The 15656-nt window shown below is 34.1% G+C and overlaps 1 protein-coding gene and 2 long non-coding RNA genes across 7 annotated transcripts; 1 reads left to right on the forward strand and 2 right to left on the reverse strand.

Moving 5' to 3' along the window:
* Positions 1-4942: 4942 nt before the first annotated feature.
* LOC133849881 (zinc finger MYM-type protein 4-like) lies at positions 4943-6718 on the forward strand. 2 transcript variants are annotated; one of them, XR_009895495.1, is made up of 3 exons: positions 4943-5733; positions 5802-5901; positions 5962-6718. XR_009895495.1 is itself a non-coding variant. In XM_062285917.1 (2 exons), exons 1-2 carry the CDS (start codon positions 5765-5767, stop codon positions 6107-6109), a joined length of 285 nt encoding a protein of 94 aa, XP_062141901.1. In that variant the 5' UTR covers positions 4943-5764; the 3' UTR covers positions 6110-6718. The 2 variants fall into 2 exon arrangements, 1 of the variants encoding a protein (XP_062141901.1); XM_062285917.1 differs by having other exon boundaries at positions 4943-5901.
* Positions 6719-11398: 4680 nt separating this feature from the next.
* On the reverse strand, positions 11399-12740 carry LOC133849879 (uncharacterized). The gene is made up of 4 exons (XR_009895494.1): positions 12395-12740; positions 12167-12330; positions 11976-12101; positions 11399-11413 (listed from the first exon to the last, which is right to left on the reverse strand). It is a non-coding gene; the product is annotated as an uncharacterized LOC133849879 (long non-coding RNA).
* A 1520-nt stretch (positions 12741-14260) lies between these two features.
* On the reverse strand, positions 14261-15000 carry LOC133849899 (uncharacterized). Of its 4 annotated transcripts, none has more exons than XR_009895504.1 (4): positions 14924-15000; positions 14832-14863; positions 14558-14747; positions 14261-14480 (listed from the first exon to the last, which is right to left on the reverse strand). It is a non-coding gene; the product is annotated as an uncharacterized LOC133849899 (long non-coding RNA). The 4 variants fall into 4 exon arrangements; XR_009895503.1 differs by having other exon boundaries at positions 14823-14863; positions 14924-14981; XR_009895502.1 differs by having other exon boundaries at positions 14832-14967.
* Between the last annotated feature and the right edge of the window lie 656 nt (positions 15001-15656).

Genomic DNA, 15656 nt, shown 5'->3' on the forward strand with positions numbered 1-15656 from the left:
CCCAAATGGCTAAGTCAGCGTTCTCAAGCTTGACCGTCGCTATGTATTCATATGCGCGCATAACTCTCTCTCCACATGAATACTTATTGTTACAACATATATACATAAGTACATAGCCGTCTCTCTGCCGCCGCCTGCGAGCAGCGCAGCTACGAGACTTAGCCTTACTTAGACTTAAGAAATATTGTAAAAGACATATACATTTTGATCGTTGGAGCGGCACCTCAGCTGCTCCTCAAATAAAGACCCAGTAAACAAACAGAGTATTTGTTTCTAATTGATCCGTGGATTTGGAGCCAAACAGCAGTTGTTACAATGTCTAATAAAACTAAACGATAACCATTAAAATAGAAGCCACCACGAAGCTAAAACACTTCCATCTTATGAAAACCTTATGTACAAGAATCAACAAACATCAATCGGCAAATAGCTGTTAAGTTTAGTTCTAAGTGAATAAGATTAGAATTCGGCTGACACCGTATTTTCCATTTTGGATATTCATGCCCTGCGGCAAACTTAATATTCACATAGAATAAGTAAGGTACATTTTGATATTTTTTAAATGTGGAAATTTGAAAGATTTGACAGCGAAAGTTTTCCTTGTAATTTCACTTATTATTGTTGAAATTATTTTATCTTTTAATTTTGGAAGACTTGTACTTTAATTGACATTTGCTACTAATATAAATCTTGTTAATTATTCTATGAATATTTAAATTTATTTATACTTTTTTAATTGAAAAGTTTCCTTAGAATTTTACATATTTCCGCTACATTTAAATTCACTTGATGATTTCAAATCTAAAAAAAAGTACGAACAGCACGAAAACGAAGAGAATCTACGGCGCTGTCTTGTGGATCTACTCGAATTCTATAAATCGAAATGGTATTTTCTAATTGATATAATTATTTTGTATATGATTAACTTATATGTATTTTCCATTTTTAAGTGTAAAGACGCGCAACAAAGCTTTATACTTCCAACCAGATATATCTTGTGTGCCCGATTCGCCCGTTTGGTACTCCTCACAGGCGCTTAGCCCGGATGCATTGCAGCGAATGCTGCATCGAGTGAAGATGATTCATGGAATCAACTAACCCTATTGACAACTTAATGTATAGTTAGACAGACCGACGATACACGCATACACATTGTATGTGAAAGGATTATTAAAATAAACTATAAATATAGATACAGTGTATATACTATAGAGCATAACAACAAGCATGTAACAATTAGCCATTGTCGCGCTGTTCTTCTTTAGGTGTTTTATTTGTAAAATGCTGTACTCCTTAATTAACAAATAATTTTAAATATACAATATATGTACATGTATTTTGCAGCCTATATATGCATTTTTTTTAATATTTCACACGGGTCCTTGGAAATGAGGGGATAACAGCAATTATTGAAATAAGATTAAGGATTAACCCAAATAAAAATTTGCAAAAAAATATTTGTTTTCGAATTTGCTTTGTTCGCCACACTGAAAAGGTATGCTTCATTTTTTTCAGTGCAAGTGAAAAGGAACAAAGTGTACGCATTCTTGTACATGTTTACATACACATACACATATAATGGATGTGTGCATATTTGCTTTTATTTTTGTTGGTATACATGCATATATATGTGAGCGGGTTAGTGAGTGAGCTTTGAGCGAGTTTTCTTCCATGAAATTGACGGATTCAAAATGGTCAGAAACGTTTTTTAAGGGATTGATTATATTATCGTTAAATTATTTAGATTTTCCACTTAACTTTTAGTATGAAATTAATTAAAAAAAACCATTAAATTTATTTAATTAGAAGCTGAGTTGCTAATAAATCGGCAGATATATAGCGTTTTGAAAACGACTGTAGCTTCGCCAAAAAAAATAGATATGTACATGTGTAACATATATATATGTACATATGTCGCTATGCCCTCAGAAACATTTGTTTGGGATTAATCCCAGGTTAATAGTTAATATGTACATATGTATAAATCTCTTACACTTTTTGAAATAGACTATCTAGATCTAGATAGATCTATCACTATCATTTTATATACATATGTATGTACTTACATATATACATATACAATACATATATAAATAATTTCCAATTTGTAAACGTTCTGGTTCGATTTAATTATGATAATTGAAGTCATCTAATGATAACTTCATTCTATGTACAAGCATACATACCTACACATTTTTAATGAATTAAAACACGCCAGATCGAGTTAGAAAATATTTATGAATGTATGTAAAAATATAAATTACGGTTTACGTTTGCAACTTAAAACTATGGCTGGACTTCAGCTTGCACAATGGAATATGCCTAAGCCTACGATTCTCTTAGTCTGTGTATGTGAGTATATATACGAGTATATACATATGTATGTAGTATATATATGCATTTGTACAGTTAAAGATTAGTATTGCCCTGGACTCGGTTGTATTTTGTGGACGGTACTCTTAAGTAATATTGCTCGTTGAGCGCAACGAAATACACCCGTGCTCATCGCTCCGCATTTGATCTGCGACTGAACTCAACGCTGCGCGCTGCGTTGGAACTTCGAATTTTCGAATGAGCCGAAGAGGCTCTGGTGTTCGAATCGCAGCGCTTGGCCCGACTGGGGTTGCAATAATACTGTTTTTAATGATACAAAAATTTGTATGGGCTGAAGCATCTATGTATTGTATGGTTAGTGGTTAACGGGTATTATAACTTTGTAGCGTCAACAGCCGAGACAATCTAGCCATGTCTGTCCGTCCGTATGAAACACTGGGTCTCAGAGACTATAAGAGATAGAGCTATAATTTATTTTCGAAAGCATTTGTTATGTTTGCACGCAGATCAGGTTTGTTTCAAATTTTTGCCACGACCACTTCCGCCCCCCGCAAATCAAAAACAAGCGTAATTTTAAAGCGAGAGTTGGATTTTGGTATATACAATAATTACTATAGTAGTTATTATTCCTGAAAATTTGGTTGCGATCAGATAAAGATTGTCGAAGTTATTAAAGAAATACTTTTGTATGGGCAAAAACGCCTACTTACTAGGGGTCTTAGTTGCTTTGGCTGACAATCTGGTATATTGTGCCGTCTATGGTATATTTTGAATGCAGTACTATATTGATATACCAAATATACCATTTGGTGTATTTTTAGTATTTTTGTAGTATATTTGGTATATTTTGAGAACAATACCGCAAAATATATTTCTTTTATGCAAAATGGGTAGCGGGTATCTTACAGTCGAGTACGCTCGACTGTAGCTTTCTTGTTCTTCCTATTTTTCTTCGTCACGGGAAATTTCCCCCGCCCCCTTCCTTTTGCGTTCTTCTTCTGTGTCCGCTACTCCCGTTCCCATTTGGGTGTAAAATACCACAGCGCTGCCCTTGGTATTTTTTCTAGTATTCTTTTGGTATTCTTATTTATTGTTTGCTACGCTCTTTCCGTATCGTTTTTATTATCTGGGTCGATTTCAGGCAAAAAAAAACAATTTCCATTTTGTTTTTTTGGGTATATTTTCTTGATTTCCCGGTTTTGAGTCTGTATCCTTGTCGGACTGTAAGAGTGCCAAGTTATTTTTTCATCCTCTTTGCGTAGCATGCGTAAAGCTCGACTGGCCGTGCCCTCTACTAACGCCGGTAGAACTTCTATCAGCCCCCATTACCTAAATCCAGCACTTCGCCGATTCATTCGCAATCGAAAAGGGAGGTCCCGCACGGTCAGCTAGCGTTTCCCCCCGCTTCTGGCACCAGGCTTGCAGTCAAATCAGCTTTTCGCTCACCCGCAATGCGCTCACGCGTAAGAAAGCACTCAAGATCCAGTGCTCTCAACTTCTCTCTCTCCCACAACTCTCCACCGCAGGCTCTGCGGCGCAGAGCCGAGCTTTGCAAGGGCAAAGCCGACGGCATTTTGCTTCTCCAGTGTCGACTTACACTTATTCTAAAGCGGTCACCCCCAACAACCCCAACTCTGTGTGTTTTATTGTAATACCCCAAAAAATGTAAATAGATGTAAAGAAAAGAAAACGCGTTATAGTATATTTAATATATCGGCAGTATTATCTGCATCATCCACTCCTTAAATTCCGTGCTCTGCAGCCAGATATCTCTGACTTTTTGCTTGTAGGGTATAGGTTTGGCATCGTCAATTTGCTTTAGCGCAAGCGAATTTCACAATGTTAGTGATGGAAGACGCTCCAATTTGGGTGCCAGCTTTTGAGGGAAGTTTTTATTTTTTTGTATTGCATTATTAATTTCTTATTAAAAGTTGAGCGTTTAGTAAACTCTCATTGGAAATAACTACAAAAATAACTTTGCGTGACCTTAGGGGTCTGCTTTAATTTGATATTTTAAATTGGCGTGAACATAAAGCTTATATATTATTATATTATTACAATATTATTAATATGGAATTATTTCGATGCAAAAAAAAATCAAGCTGATATCTCTTTGGAAGTATTTTTGGCCGCTTTCTCCATACTATGCATTGCCGTCGAGTATCTGTGCAAAAAGAAGAAGCAGCCCGGCTAACAGGAATTATTGATAAACTTGTGACGCGTTAATCCCTCCCTTCGGCCAGCTCGCGCTTCATACGCACCACGGACAAGTTTGCCATTGTTGCTTGCCTTGTTAACTCTTAACTAAGCTAGATGGATCTATGGCTTTATCTTTGGAAAATTTTTATTTTTTATAGCATTTTCATCATTATCTTTACCACCAATTTCGTCAATTACTTCAATTGACTCAATCTTGTATATTTTGACTATAATACTATATCAATGTACCTAGAATAGCCTTTGGTAAATTTCCAGTATTTTTGAGGTTATTTTGGTATATTTAAAAATGAATACCGCTATATTTTGCCTTTATTTAAAATGTGTAGCGGAGGGTCTCAGAGTTGAGCACACTTGACTGTAGTCATGTGGACATTGTCAAATTGCTGTTCATCCACAACACCGTATATATAGGTACCTTATTGTTTACAAATTGGTGTGCAAATATTCGCTCACATGGCACAGATGTGGCCACTGTACGAGTGGTTCCAGTAATCTCCGTCTCGGCCTCCGATTAGAAGTGCAGAAACATCGATGTGTGCGTCAATCGATGTTTAAAAAAAAAACATCGAGTGAAACATCGATGTTTCAAAAATAAAACAACTGGAATTTAACAATATGACAAGATTTTATTCGAGATCTGTGATAAACAAATAAATAAATAAAGTATGTTAGTACATTATATGTTATTCCGAATATTTTATCAATAACCTAATAAAAGAAGGTCTTGGCGCCAATTGGATGCAACGTGACTTAATTTTTTGCGCCAATTTAAAAATGCATGTGTGTAAGTAAATTTGCAGCTTGGACTGCAATGATTAAAAACTTACTATTCAGGTAGTTGTCTGTCCTGCATCTATCTACATTAACCAGCACCACGACTAGAAACCCTACATTGAATTAAATATTTAGTTAATTATAAAAAAAAACAATTGAAAACTTCTCTTACAATTTCTTTGTTTGCTGCCACTAAGCCCAAAGTTGTGTGAAAAAACATCGATGGTGGCCCACAAACCATCGATGGTTCCGATGAATGGCAAACATCGATAACATCGATGACTCACTCGATGTTTCTGCACCTCTATGATGAGGACATGAATTTATCTTTCTCGGACATTGAAAGGCATTGAGAAAGCTCATCGCAGAACTCCAATGTTCCCAGCACGCGGAAGGTCTGGAAGGGTAAGAGCTATTGAGATCAAAGACTTGTTGAATGATTTTACTAATATATTTTGACCTTTGTAAAACAGATGCCAATCCGCACAAGAAAATGAAGTACGAACAGCACGAAAACGAAGAGAATCTACGGCGCTGTTCTGTGGCTCTACTCGAATTCTATAAATCGAGATGGTATTTTCTAATTGATATAATTATTTTGTATATGATTAACTTATATTTTTCATTTTTAAGTGTAAAGACGCGCAACAAAGCTTTATACTTCCAACCAGATATATCTTGTGTGCCCGATTCGCCCGTTTGGTACTCCTCACAGGCGCTTAGCCCGGATGCATTGCAGCGAATGCTGCATCGAGTGAAGATGATTCATGGAATCAACTAACCCTATTGACAACTTAATGTATAGTTAGACAGACCGACGATACACGCATACACATTGTATGTGAAAGGATTATTAAAATAAACTATACAGATAGATACAGTGTACATAGAGCATGTGGGCGTTAACAACACAATACTCGAACCATTTCCAGATCAGCAAACGTGATAATATTTACTTAATATATACTTAACCTACCTACTCTTAATATATTAATATACTATAACTTGTATATACTACTAAATTATACACATATATGTACATATGTATGTATATAGAAAGTACTCACTCCTTAGACAGACTTGAAATTATTCCAATTTAAAGAATTAGAAATGTCGAGAAATTTCTATTTATTGTGAATAAGTCAGGTGAAATATAATATATTCAGAAGACAGCAAGATACCAAATTCAATGCTTTATTGAAAACTTATGACCTTTTCGTTAAGGGTATAGTTGCAGAGCAGGTTCTTCAGCGACTTGAAGAAATTTGTCAACGGACTGTTTCGCTGAAGACCCAAAACATCGCCGGGCATCGGCTGCAGCTCATGGCGCATCGCAGAACTCCAATGTTCCCAGCACGCTTAAGGTCTGGAAGGGTAAGAGCTATTGAGATCAAAGACTTGTTGATTGATTTTACTAATATATTTTGACCTTTGTAAAACAGATGCCAATCCGTTGTGCCGTTGATCAACAAAAAGGAGCAGCTCGAATAATGTTATATGTACGACTATATATATATAGAAGCCACCACGAAGCCAAAACACTTCCATATTATGAAAACCTTATGTACAAGAATCAACAAACATCAATCGGCAAATTGCTGTTAAGTTTAGTTCTAAGTGATTAAGATTAGAATTCGGCTGGCACCGCATTTTCCATTTTGGATATTCATGCCCTGCGGCAAACTTAATATTCACATAGAATAAGTAAGGTACATTTTGATATTTTTTAAATGTGGAAATTCGAAAGATTTGACAGCGAAAGTTTTCCTTGTAATTTCACTTATTATTGTTAAAATTATTTTATCTTTTAATTTTGGAAGACTTGTAATAATAACTCTAATAACTCTAGAGGTGGCTCAAACAGAGGCAGCTCAAATAGAGGTAATAGAAGTCATAATAATAACAATCAAGTACGAGTTACACAAGGTAACTCGGAAAACACTCAAACCCCTTGAGCAACCAGTCTTAAAAATTATCAACATAAATCTAAATCTCAGCAGTTTAATAAGAATACAGAATCAGAGAAATAATAAAATCCTAACATTATTAGTAGATACTGGAGCGAATATATCAATTTTAAAAGATAACAATCTAAGCTCAGAAATAAATGTAAATTTAAAACAAATATATCAGGAATTGGTCAGGGAATTGTACAGTCAATAGGTTTAGCTACAATAGATCTCCTCTTCGATTATTTCATAATCAGTCACAACTTTCAAATAGTCCAAAACGAATTTCCCGTACCTTGTGACGGAATTCTAGGACTCGATTTTATAAAAATTCAATTGCATATTAGATTATCAAAACGATGAACTAATATTAAAACCAAGAACGTTAGATTACCAAATACATGTACCGCTATTACAAAATGATATTGATAAATCAATATTATTACCAGAAGTAATGAGAAAAGTCACACTTCGGACTGATAAAGATACTGTATTAATACCATCCCGGAGTATTAATTGCTAACAGTATCGTGAAAAGTAATAGTGCAATAGTTCGTATTTTAAATACAACAGATCAGAATATAAATATTAAAATCCAAATATTATATTCGAGCCAATAGACGATTACGAAATTAAATCAATAAATGATGATAAAATTAATAGAACAAAAGAAGTTCTGAATAAATTACAATTTCCTGAACATGTTAAAGAAGAACTCACAGAATTATGTACCAAATATTGTGATATATTTGGTTTAGAAAAAAGCTATTTCAAGTAATAATTTTTATAAACAAAAATTAAGATTATCAGATAAAACTCCAGTATATATTAAGAATTATAGAAATGCAGAAACAGAAAAACCCGAAATAAACAGACAGGTCGAAAAATTGATAAAAGATGGTATAGTCGAACCATCTATATCAGAATATAACAGCCCACTTCGAAATCACTCCCAAATTCAAAAAAAAAAATATGGCGTTTAGTAGTTGATTATCGACAAATTAATAAAAACTTCTAGCAGACAAGTATCCATTGCCAAGAATAGAAGAAATATTAGATCAATTAGGTCGAGCTAAATATTTTTCATGTCTCGATGCCATGTCAGGATTTCACCAAATAGAACTAGAAGATAAATCTAAGAACATAACATCATTTTCTACGAGCACTGGCTCATATCGTTTTACGCGATTACCGTATGGTCTAAAGGTAGCACCAAATTCATTTATGAGAATGATGCAACTTGCTTTTTCTGGCTTAGAACCATCGCAAGCATTCCTCTACATGGATGATTTAGTGGTTATAGGATGTTCAAAACAACATATGTTCAAAAATCTTACAAATATATTTAAACTTTGTAGAAAACACAACCTAAAATTAAATCCGGAGAAATGTTCATTCTTTATACACGAGGTAACATTTCTAGGTCATAAATGTATAGACCATGGCATTCTTCCTGATGAAAAAAATATGATGTTATTAAAAACTAACCAACTCCAACAGATGCAGATAGTGCACGACGTTTTGTCGCTTTTGTAATTATTACAGAAGATTCATTCATAATTTCGCACAATACTCACGTCATTTAACAAAATTGTGCAAGAAAAATGTTCAATTCGAGTGGACTAAGGAATGTGAAGAATCACTTAAATATCTTAAAAAGGCATTAATGAAACCAACATTATTACAATACCCTGATTTCAGCAAAGAATTTTGCATAACCACAGATGCAAGTAAACATGCATGTGGTGCAGTACTATCTCAAGAGTACGACGGTGCGCAACTGCCAATTGTATATGCATCAAGAGCTTTCACACAGGAGAAAGCAACAAATCAACTACAGAACAAGAATTAGCCGCTATACATTGGGCAATAAATCATTTCAGACCATATGTCTACGGAAGACATTTCTTAGTAAAACGGATCATAGACCGTTAGTATACTTATTTTCAATGAAGAATCCATCTTCAAAGCTGACTAGAATGAGATTAGATCTAGAAAAGTATCAATTTACAGTTGAATACCTCAAGGGAAGGATAATCACGTTGCGGATGCATTATCTCGCATAAACATAGAAAAATTAATACAAACACTGGAAAAACACAGGAAAACATCTGCGCAGATGAAAAATTAAAATGCATGAAAATATATATGAGCCCAATGTCTATGAAGTTGTCAGCAATAACGACGTAAAGAAATTCGTGAAATTAAAATGAACAATTTTAAATGTATATTTAAAAGAGGAAAACAAATAATTTCACAATTTTCAGTTAAAATTTATATTCTAATGAAAAATTCGATTTAGGTAAATTTTTTTCAAAGGCTTATTTCAGAAGCCGGGATACACAAAATCATTAGCTTATAGATGTCACCAAGTGAACAAATTTTCGAATCTGTCACTTTAAATGAATTTAAAAATAAGGGCAATAAAGAATTAATAGATATAAAAATAGCGCTATTACAAAAAGTGACACACATAGACAAAAATGACAAAAGTCAATTTAATGCAATCCTGTTAAGATATCATAATGATCCAATAGAAGGAGGCCATACAGGGATTACGCGTACCCTGTCCAAAATAAAGAAATCGTACTATTGGCCTAAAATGGTTCAAACCATTAAAAATTATGTAAAAACGTGTGTAGACTGCCAAAAGCGAAAACTACAACACATACAAAAGCCCTATGATTATAACAAATACCCCAAACACAGCATTTGACACTGTTTTAATTGATACAATTGGACCTTTACCACGAACAGAACATGGTAATGAATATGCAATAACTATTATATGCGACCTTACAAAATATCTAGTTACAATTCCAGTAGTAGATAAAAGCGCAAAAACAGTAGCCAAAGCGATTTTTGAATCATTTGTACTAAAGTACGGTCCTATGAAGACGTTCATAACAGACATGGGTACTGAGTACAAAAATTCACTTATACAAGACCTTTGCAATTATATGAAAATCAGTAATATAGTTTCAACTGCACATCATCACCAGACTTTAGGAACATTAGAAAGAAGTCATCGAACATTCAACGAATATATCCGTTCTTACATATCGATCGACAAAGATGATTGGGACATATGGATAAATTATTTCACATATTGTTTCAATACTACTCCATCAACAGTACATGACTACTGTCCATTTGAACTTGTTTATGGTAGATTACCAAGACAATTCATAGAATTTAATAACTTACAAAAATAGATCCAATATATAACATAGACGACTATGCAAAAAGAATTTAAGTTTAGATTACAAGTAGCATATATAGGAGCAAAACTAATGATAGAAAAGAAAAACAAAACGAAAATTAGAGTATGACAAAAAGTAAATGACTTAAAGCTAGAAGTAGGAAATCTAGTGTTACTTAAAAATGATACAGGTCATAAATTAGACAATCAATACTTAGGACCTTATAAAGTAATAAAAATAGAAGATAGAAACAATATCGTAGTAGATGTAGGAAAAAAGAAACCACAAACAGTTAATAAGAATAGACTAAAGTTATTCAAAAATTAATACATTTCACAAATCAAAGCAAAATGAAATCAATTCATTTACTCTTAATTTAAATACTTGTTAATAACGTTTATTATACACAAAAAAAAATATATATACATTAATAATCAATAAATATAAGAACAAAACACACTTTACACGATATACACTCCATATTACATACATTAAAAATAACTTCATATTACATATGTATATACGTTATTTATACGTTATTTACACTGTAACCAGAGTAACATTAAATACGGAAGCAGCAACTCTCTGTTGCTGCCCGAAATACATAAATAGTGCATTGACACTTAAATATAAACAAAACAACAAATGCCCAGCGCAGTTCAAGTGCACTGCAATATGATGTCACCTGAACTGCAGCCGGCACATTAAAAGCTTTCTGTGCACAATTTGAGATGTAGGAAATTGTCTATGGCAAAATACTATATTGTTGCTTATAACCGATATGTGCTGCAGTTATTTACAGACTAGACGAACACACATTATAAAGACATATTTGCAGCTGCCGAGATTAAGGGGTGTTGCAGCAAGTGGAGACGTGGTTAGTCGACATTTAGAATTAGCCAAAGAGCGCGTTGTTCAGTGTGCTAGCCCAAGCTGGTTAGTAGAGTAGGGTGCGAGCCACAGTGGGGTTTAAGATAGGCGTCAGTTTATATAAGTGTATATGTATATGTGAGTATGTGTTGGTGGTGGAGCGTAGAGAACATAATTAGTAAATTTAAAACTACACACTACAAGACAAGAGATTAGTTAAAAACAAAACATATAAAAAACATATAAATTAAAAGACAAATGTGCCAACCGAGAATGCTTCTTCGAATATCCGAAGTTCTGATACTCTTGCTAATGGTACTTTTCTAAATTTCTCTTTGAATATTCTACTAAGAGTTTAACATTAAATTACATTATTTGATAACAATAGAAATTAAGTATTATATACTGCCGTTGCTCAATTCTAAGTTTATCTTGAGAAGCAGATATTTTTATCTCAACTCTACAAGAGTAGCGCACACATTGTGCAATTGCGGTAGTTCCCAGTTGAGCCAAATCCACGCACCCAAGGTATTTCAGTATAGTTTTTGAAACACACACGGGAAAAAGACAAATCTCTTAAAGAGACATCGACTACTACGTATTTGTATAATAAAATGAAACGAACTTATATTGCAGACAGGTCCTTCATAGCCTTCTGTGCACTTGCACTTCTCTGGAGCTACACATTCACCATGTTGGCAGGGCTGACTACAATGAGGAACACACTGGTTACCCTGGCGTACGTATCCATCTAAAAGAGGGAAATTTGATTAGAGAATGCATTTATTTTTTCTGGAAATTGAAGGGAACGCTTACCACAACAGTCACGCACTATGCGAGCTTTGGTTAAAGTCTGAGTTTTGTTCACCACACGATGTTTTATGCGGTAGGTGGGACAGCTAGGCGGAATATTGAGGCACCACGTGGAACCACGCTCCTGGAATGACTGGAGTTCAGTAATGACCACCTTCACATTGTAGCTGCAAAGTACACATTTTCCAGATTATTTTCGTTAAGGATGAAATATTTAGTCTAGCTACTTACTTTTCGCGTTTTTGCAGACATTGAGTCCCTCGGGCTCATCAATGCTTTGATCAATGATCTCGGTGTGCACCATCATCAGCAATAGTTACAATGCAAGTAGTTGCAATGCAAGCTTCAAGCTGAGCCGCGACATTTCACAGTTGTGCATTATTGGCAGTGTTATCCAATATATTCTGTTATTCAGTGTCGTATCAGGAACACAAACTCAACACATTACTTTAAAATGAGTCGCCGATGCAACTGCAATCAAGCTGTATGGGTGGTGTATATAGATTAAGCTTGTTCCTGAGAATGACTCAGAGCTCGTATAATCACGCAATCAAACAGTCAGCAATGGAACTAAAGAGGCAACAACTGCAAATGAAGACATGAGATCAGTATTAAAATCGAATAAGGGTTATGTATTACGTGGTATAGTAAGAGTACTTTTTATAGGGAAATAACTGTAAAAATTGGTTTTATAAAACGAAGCTTAGCATAAGAGTGATCAAGAATTTGTGGAAAACGCTGGTGAAAACATATAAACAAGCCAAGGACGCGAATTAAAAGTGTTTTTAATGAAACTTAGACATAAAAAGTTTAACTAGCTGTTGAACATACAATCAACTAAAGACATTCAATAATTAAAATGATATTAAGACTGAAATAATTGCAAATATTCAGCATATAAATTCAAAAAGTCATTCAGGATTTACGGACAAGCGGAAAATCGGCTATTATACAAACATTTTGCTAATGTAACTAACGTTTTGAAAGTAACATAACTTAGTAACTAACTTATTGACTTAGATTCTTAAGATCTGATTATTGCCCAGTATAAGTGTGATCGACATAAGGTTATTTTTGCCTTAATGAAAAATTTGCCTATTCTAGGGATTAGAGTAGGCCTACAATTTAAGTGAGCACCTCCAGACGCGCCGCCATTCATTTTGTTTTTGTTATGATTGTGCTGATAGTCGTTGCTCTGCAAAGGATATTCCCGTGTATTGCTGCCATCCTGTGCGCTGCCTGGCGAATTATTGCGCTGCTCCTGCTCATCTGTGAAATTTCCCAACGCAAAAAGATAATAAATATGTTCAATTAAACAAACTAAAATCCAATACTACCTAAACCCTAATTAAAACATACTCAAGACTATTAAACTGTAATCAATTGTATTCAAACCTAAAATAAGAAACAGCCAATACTCATCATTTTAAAACTGTAATATAATAGTTAAGTCATCCCCGCAGCAACATGTTTGTACACATTATCCCTAAGGCCAAAAATTGTTAAAGTTGCTTTAAGAGTAATTGAATAAAGATCAACATCAGTTGCTCTTGATTGGCGGGACATTACCGACTGTTTACTCTGTCCTTATGACTCTAATGCGACAAAAACACGGCAGCCCCATAAAATATGATACTGACTTGAATGATTAGAACATCCTCTATAAATAATAAAATTCGAAACACGCCACTTACTAACCGCAATTCTGCCTCTTTCAACAGTCAAACATAGCACATTAAATTACATTGGCATTAAAATAAACAGTCACTTAAAAGTCACATAATTAGCACGATATAGACTTTTACGTTGGTAATCAAAAGAGGCTATAACTGAAACGCAACTACAACAACGCATCCAACTCATGTCACACACAACACAACACTACAAACTAATAAAACATCTCAACCTTTAAAACACTTACACAACTCTAAGTTCAACAACGACAAAACAACAGTTCTCACACTAAAGACTGCCGCAACAAAAATCACTAACAAACTAACAAACTCGCCAGACAAACACTACTAACACATCAATAAAATACGTCTTACCTACACACAATTAAATATACAACAATAACTTAATAATTCTTCACAATAAACTCACCTGCCAATCACCAATCAATAACAGCACTGCTCCGCGTCCAACTGGACGCCCTGTTTTCCGTCTGTCTTGCCTGTATTGAATGTTATGCAATGATAGGACGGGCGGGGAGTGGTGCGTCCGCTTGATCCCGTACAAATTGCCACTGCGTACTGCACTCACACCTGAAAACCAAAACTAATCCCCAACGCCTTCACAGAACCGCTGTTTCAACTACCTGCAAAACATAAGACCAAATATTAACATCTAATGTATTTAAATTAATAATTAAATGCTAACAACTCATTTACTTACTCTGTGTCTGCACCTACTGCACGCTCCCTCGTTCCCTAAGTGTGATCACAACTTGTCAATTCCTAGTCATTCATTTATTTGCTTAAACAAATAACAAGTACTATCAATTTGCATCAGCAGGCCCACGCGCCACGGCCGCCAATTACTACGGTGTTCTGTCCACTCGCTGCTCGTTGTCTCAGCATGTTATCTGCAAAACAAAACAAATTAAAATTAAATTAAATTAATTAAATTAACTCGCCACATAACTATAACACTTGCGTACCTTCCTTACGCTTCTTCCGGCCCATCGCTCCAACACACCACCTGCAAATAAAAGATTACAATGAATAAATAAAGAACACAATACAATATTAACATTAATACCTAAACTTCAATTCTTAAAAACTTTAAATCACTGCGACACTGCAAGTAAACATGTTTATTATTATTAGTAATTATTATACGCTTATAATATATATTAAATAAATTAATTTAGACAATATTTTAAAAGTTTTACAAAATATTAATTATGAAATTTTACATACGGTGTAACTCTAGGAGGGCACGATGCAAAAGAGGCAATAAATGGCACCATCGATACACGATACACAATGAACGATTAGCACTATCGATACACGATACACAATGAACGTTTATGCCTCTAATGTTATAGTTTTAATAAATTTAAAAATGGAATAAAAGATTTATATATTTATTTTCAAACAAAAAGATAATTATTTATTTCCACATCCGATATATATTGAAAATTATTTAATTTAATTTATTTTTTCGTAATGAAAATTACGTTTTAAAGCTCACAATGTTAAAACTTTTTCACAACCGATCACAAAAACGCACAATTCGAATTGACGAAAGGATTGACAACGTATGCAAATTGTTCACAACACGTACAAAATTATTTAATTTAATTTATTTTTTCGTAATGAAAATCACGTTTTAAAACTCACAATGTTAATGACTTTTTCACAACCGATCACAAATAACGCACAATTCGAACTGACGAAAGTATTAACAATGCGATAAAACAATACCTCTGTTTGGTGACAAGTGCATATATTTTTTATGATTTTAGTGTTTTCTAAAACAATAAAACAAC

Source organism: Drosophila sulfurigaster, unplaced genomic scaffold (genome assembly GCF_023558435.1).
Source record: "Drosophila sulfurigaster albostrigata strain 15112-1811.04 unplaced genomic scaffold, ASM2355843v2 ctg21_pilon, whole genome shotgun sequence".
In the NCBI taxonomy this organism is placed as follows: domain Eukaryota; kingdom Metazoa; phylum Arthropoda; class Insecta; order Diptera; family Drosophilidae; genus Drosophila; species Drosophila sulfurigaster.

Bases quoted from the DNA above. Each gene is read 5' to 3' on its own strand.
- LOC133849881 (XM_062285917.1), top strand. From the start codon at position 5,765: ATGATTTTACTAATATATTTTGACCTTTGTAAAACAGATGCCAATCCG. The intron at 5,902-5,961 runs GTATTTTCTAAT...TTCATTTTTAAG, and splicing joins GAATTCTATAAATCGAGATG to TGTAAAGACGCGCAACAAAG.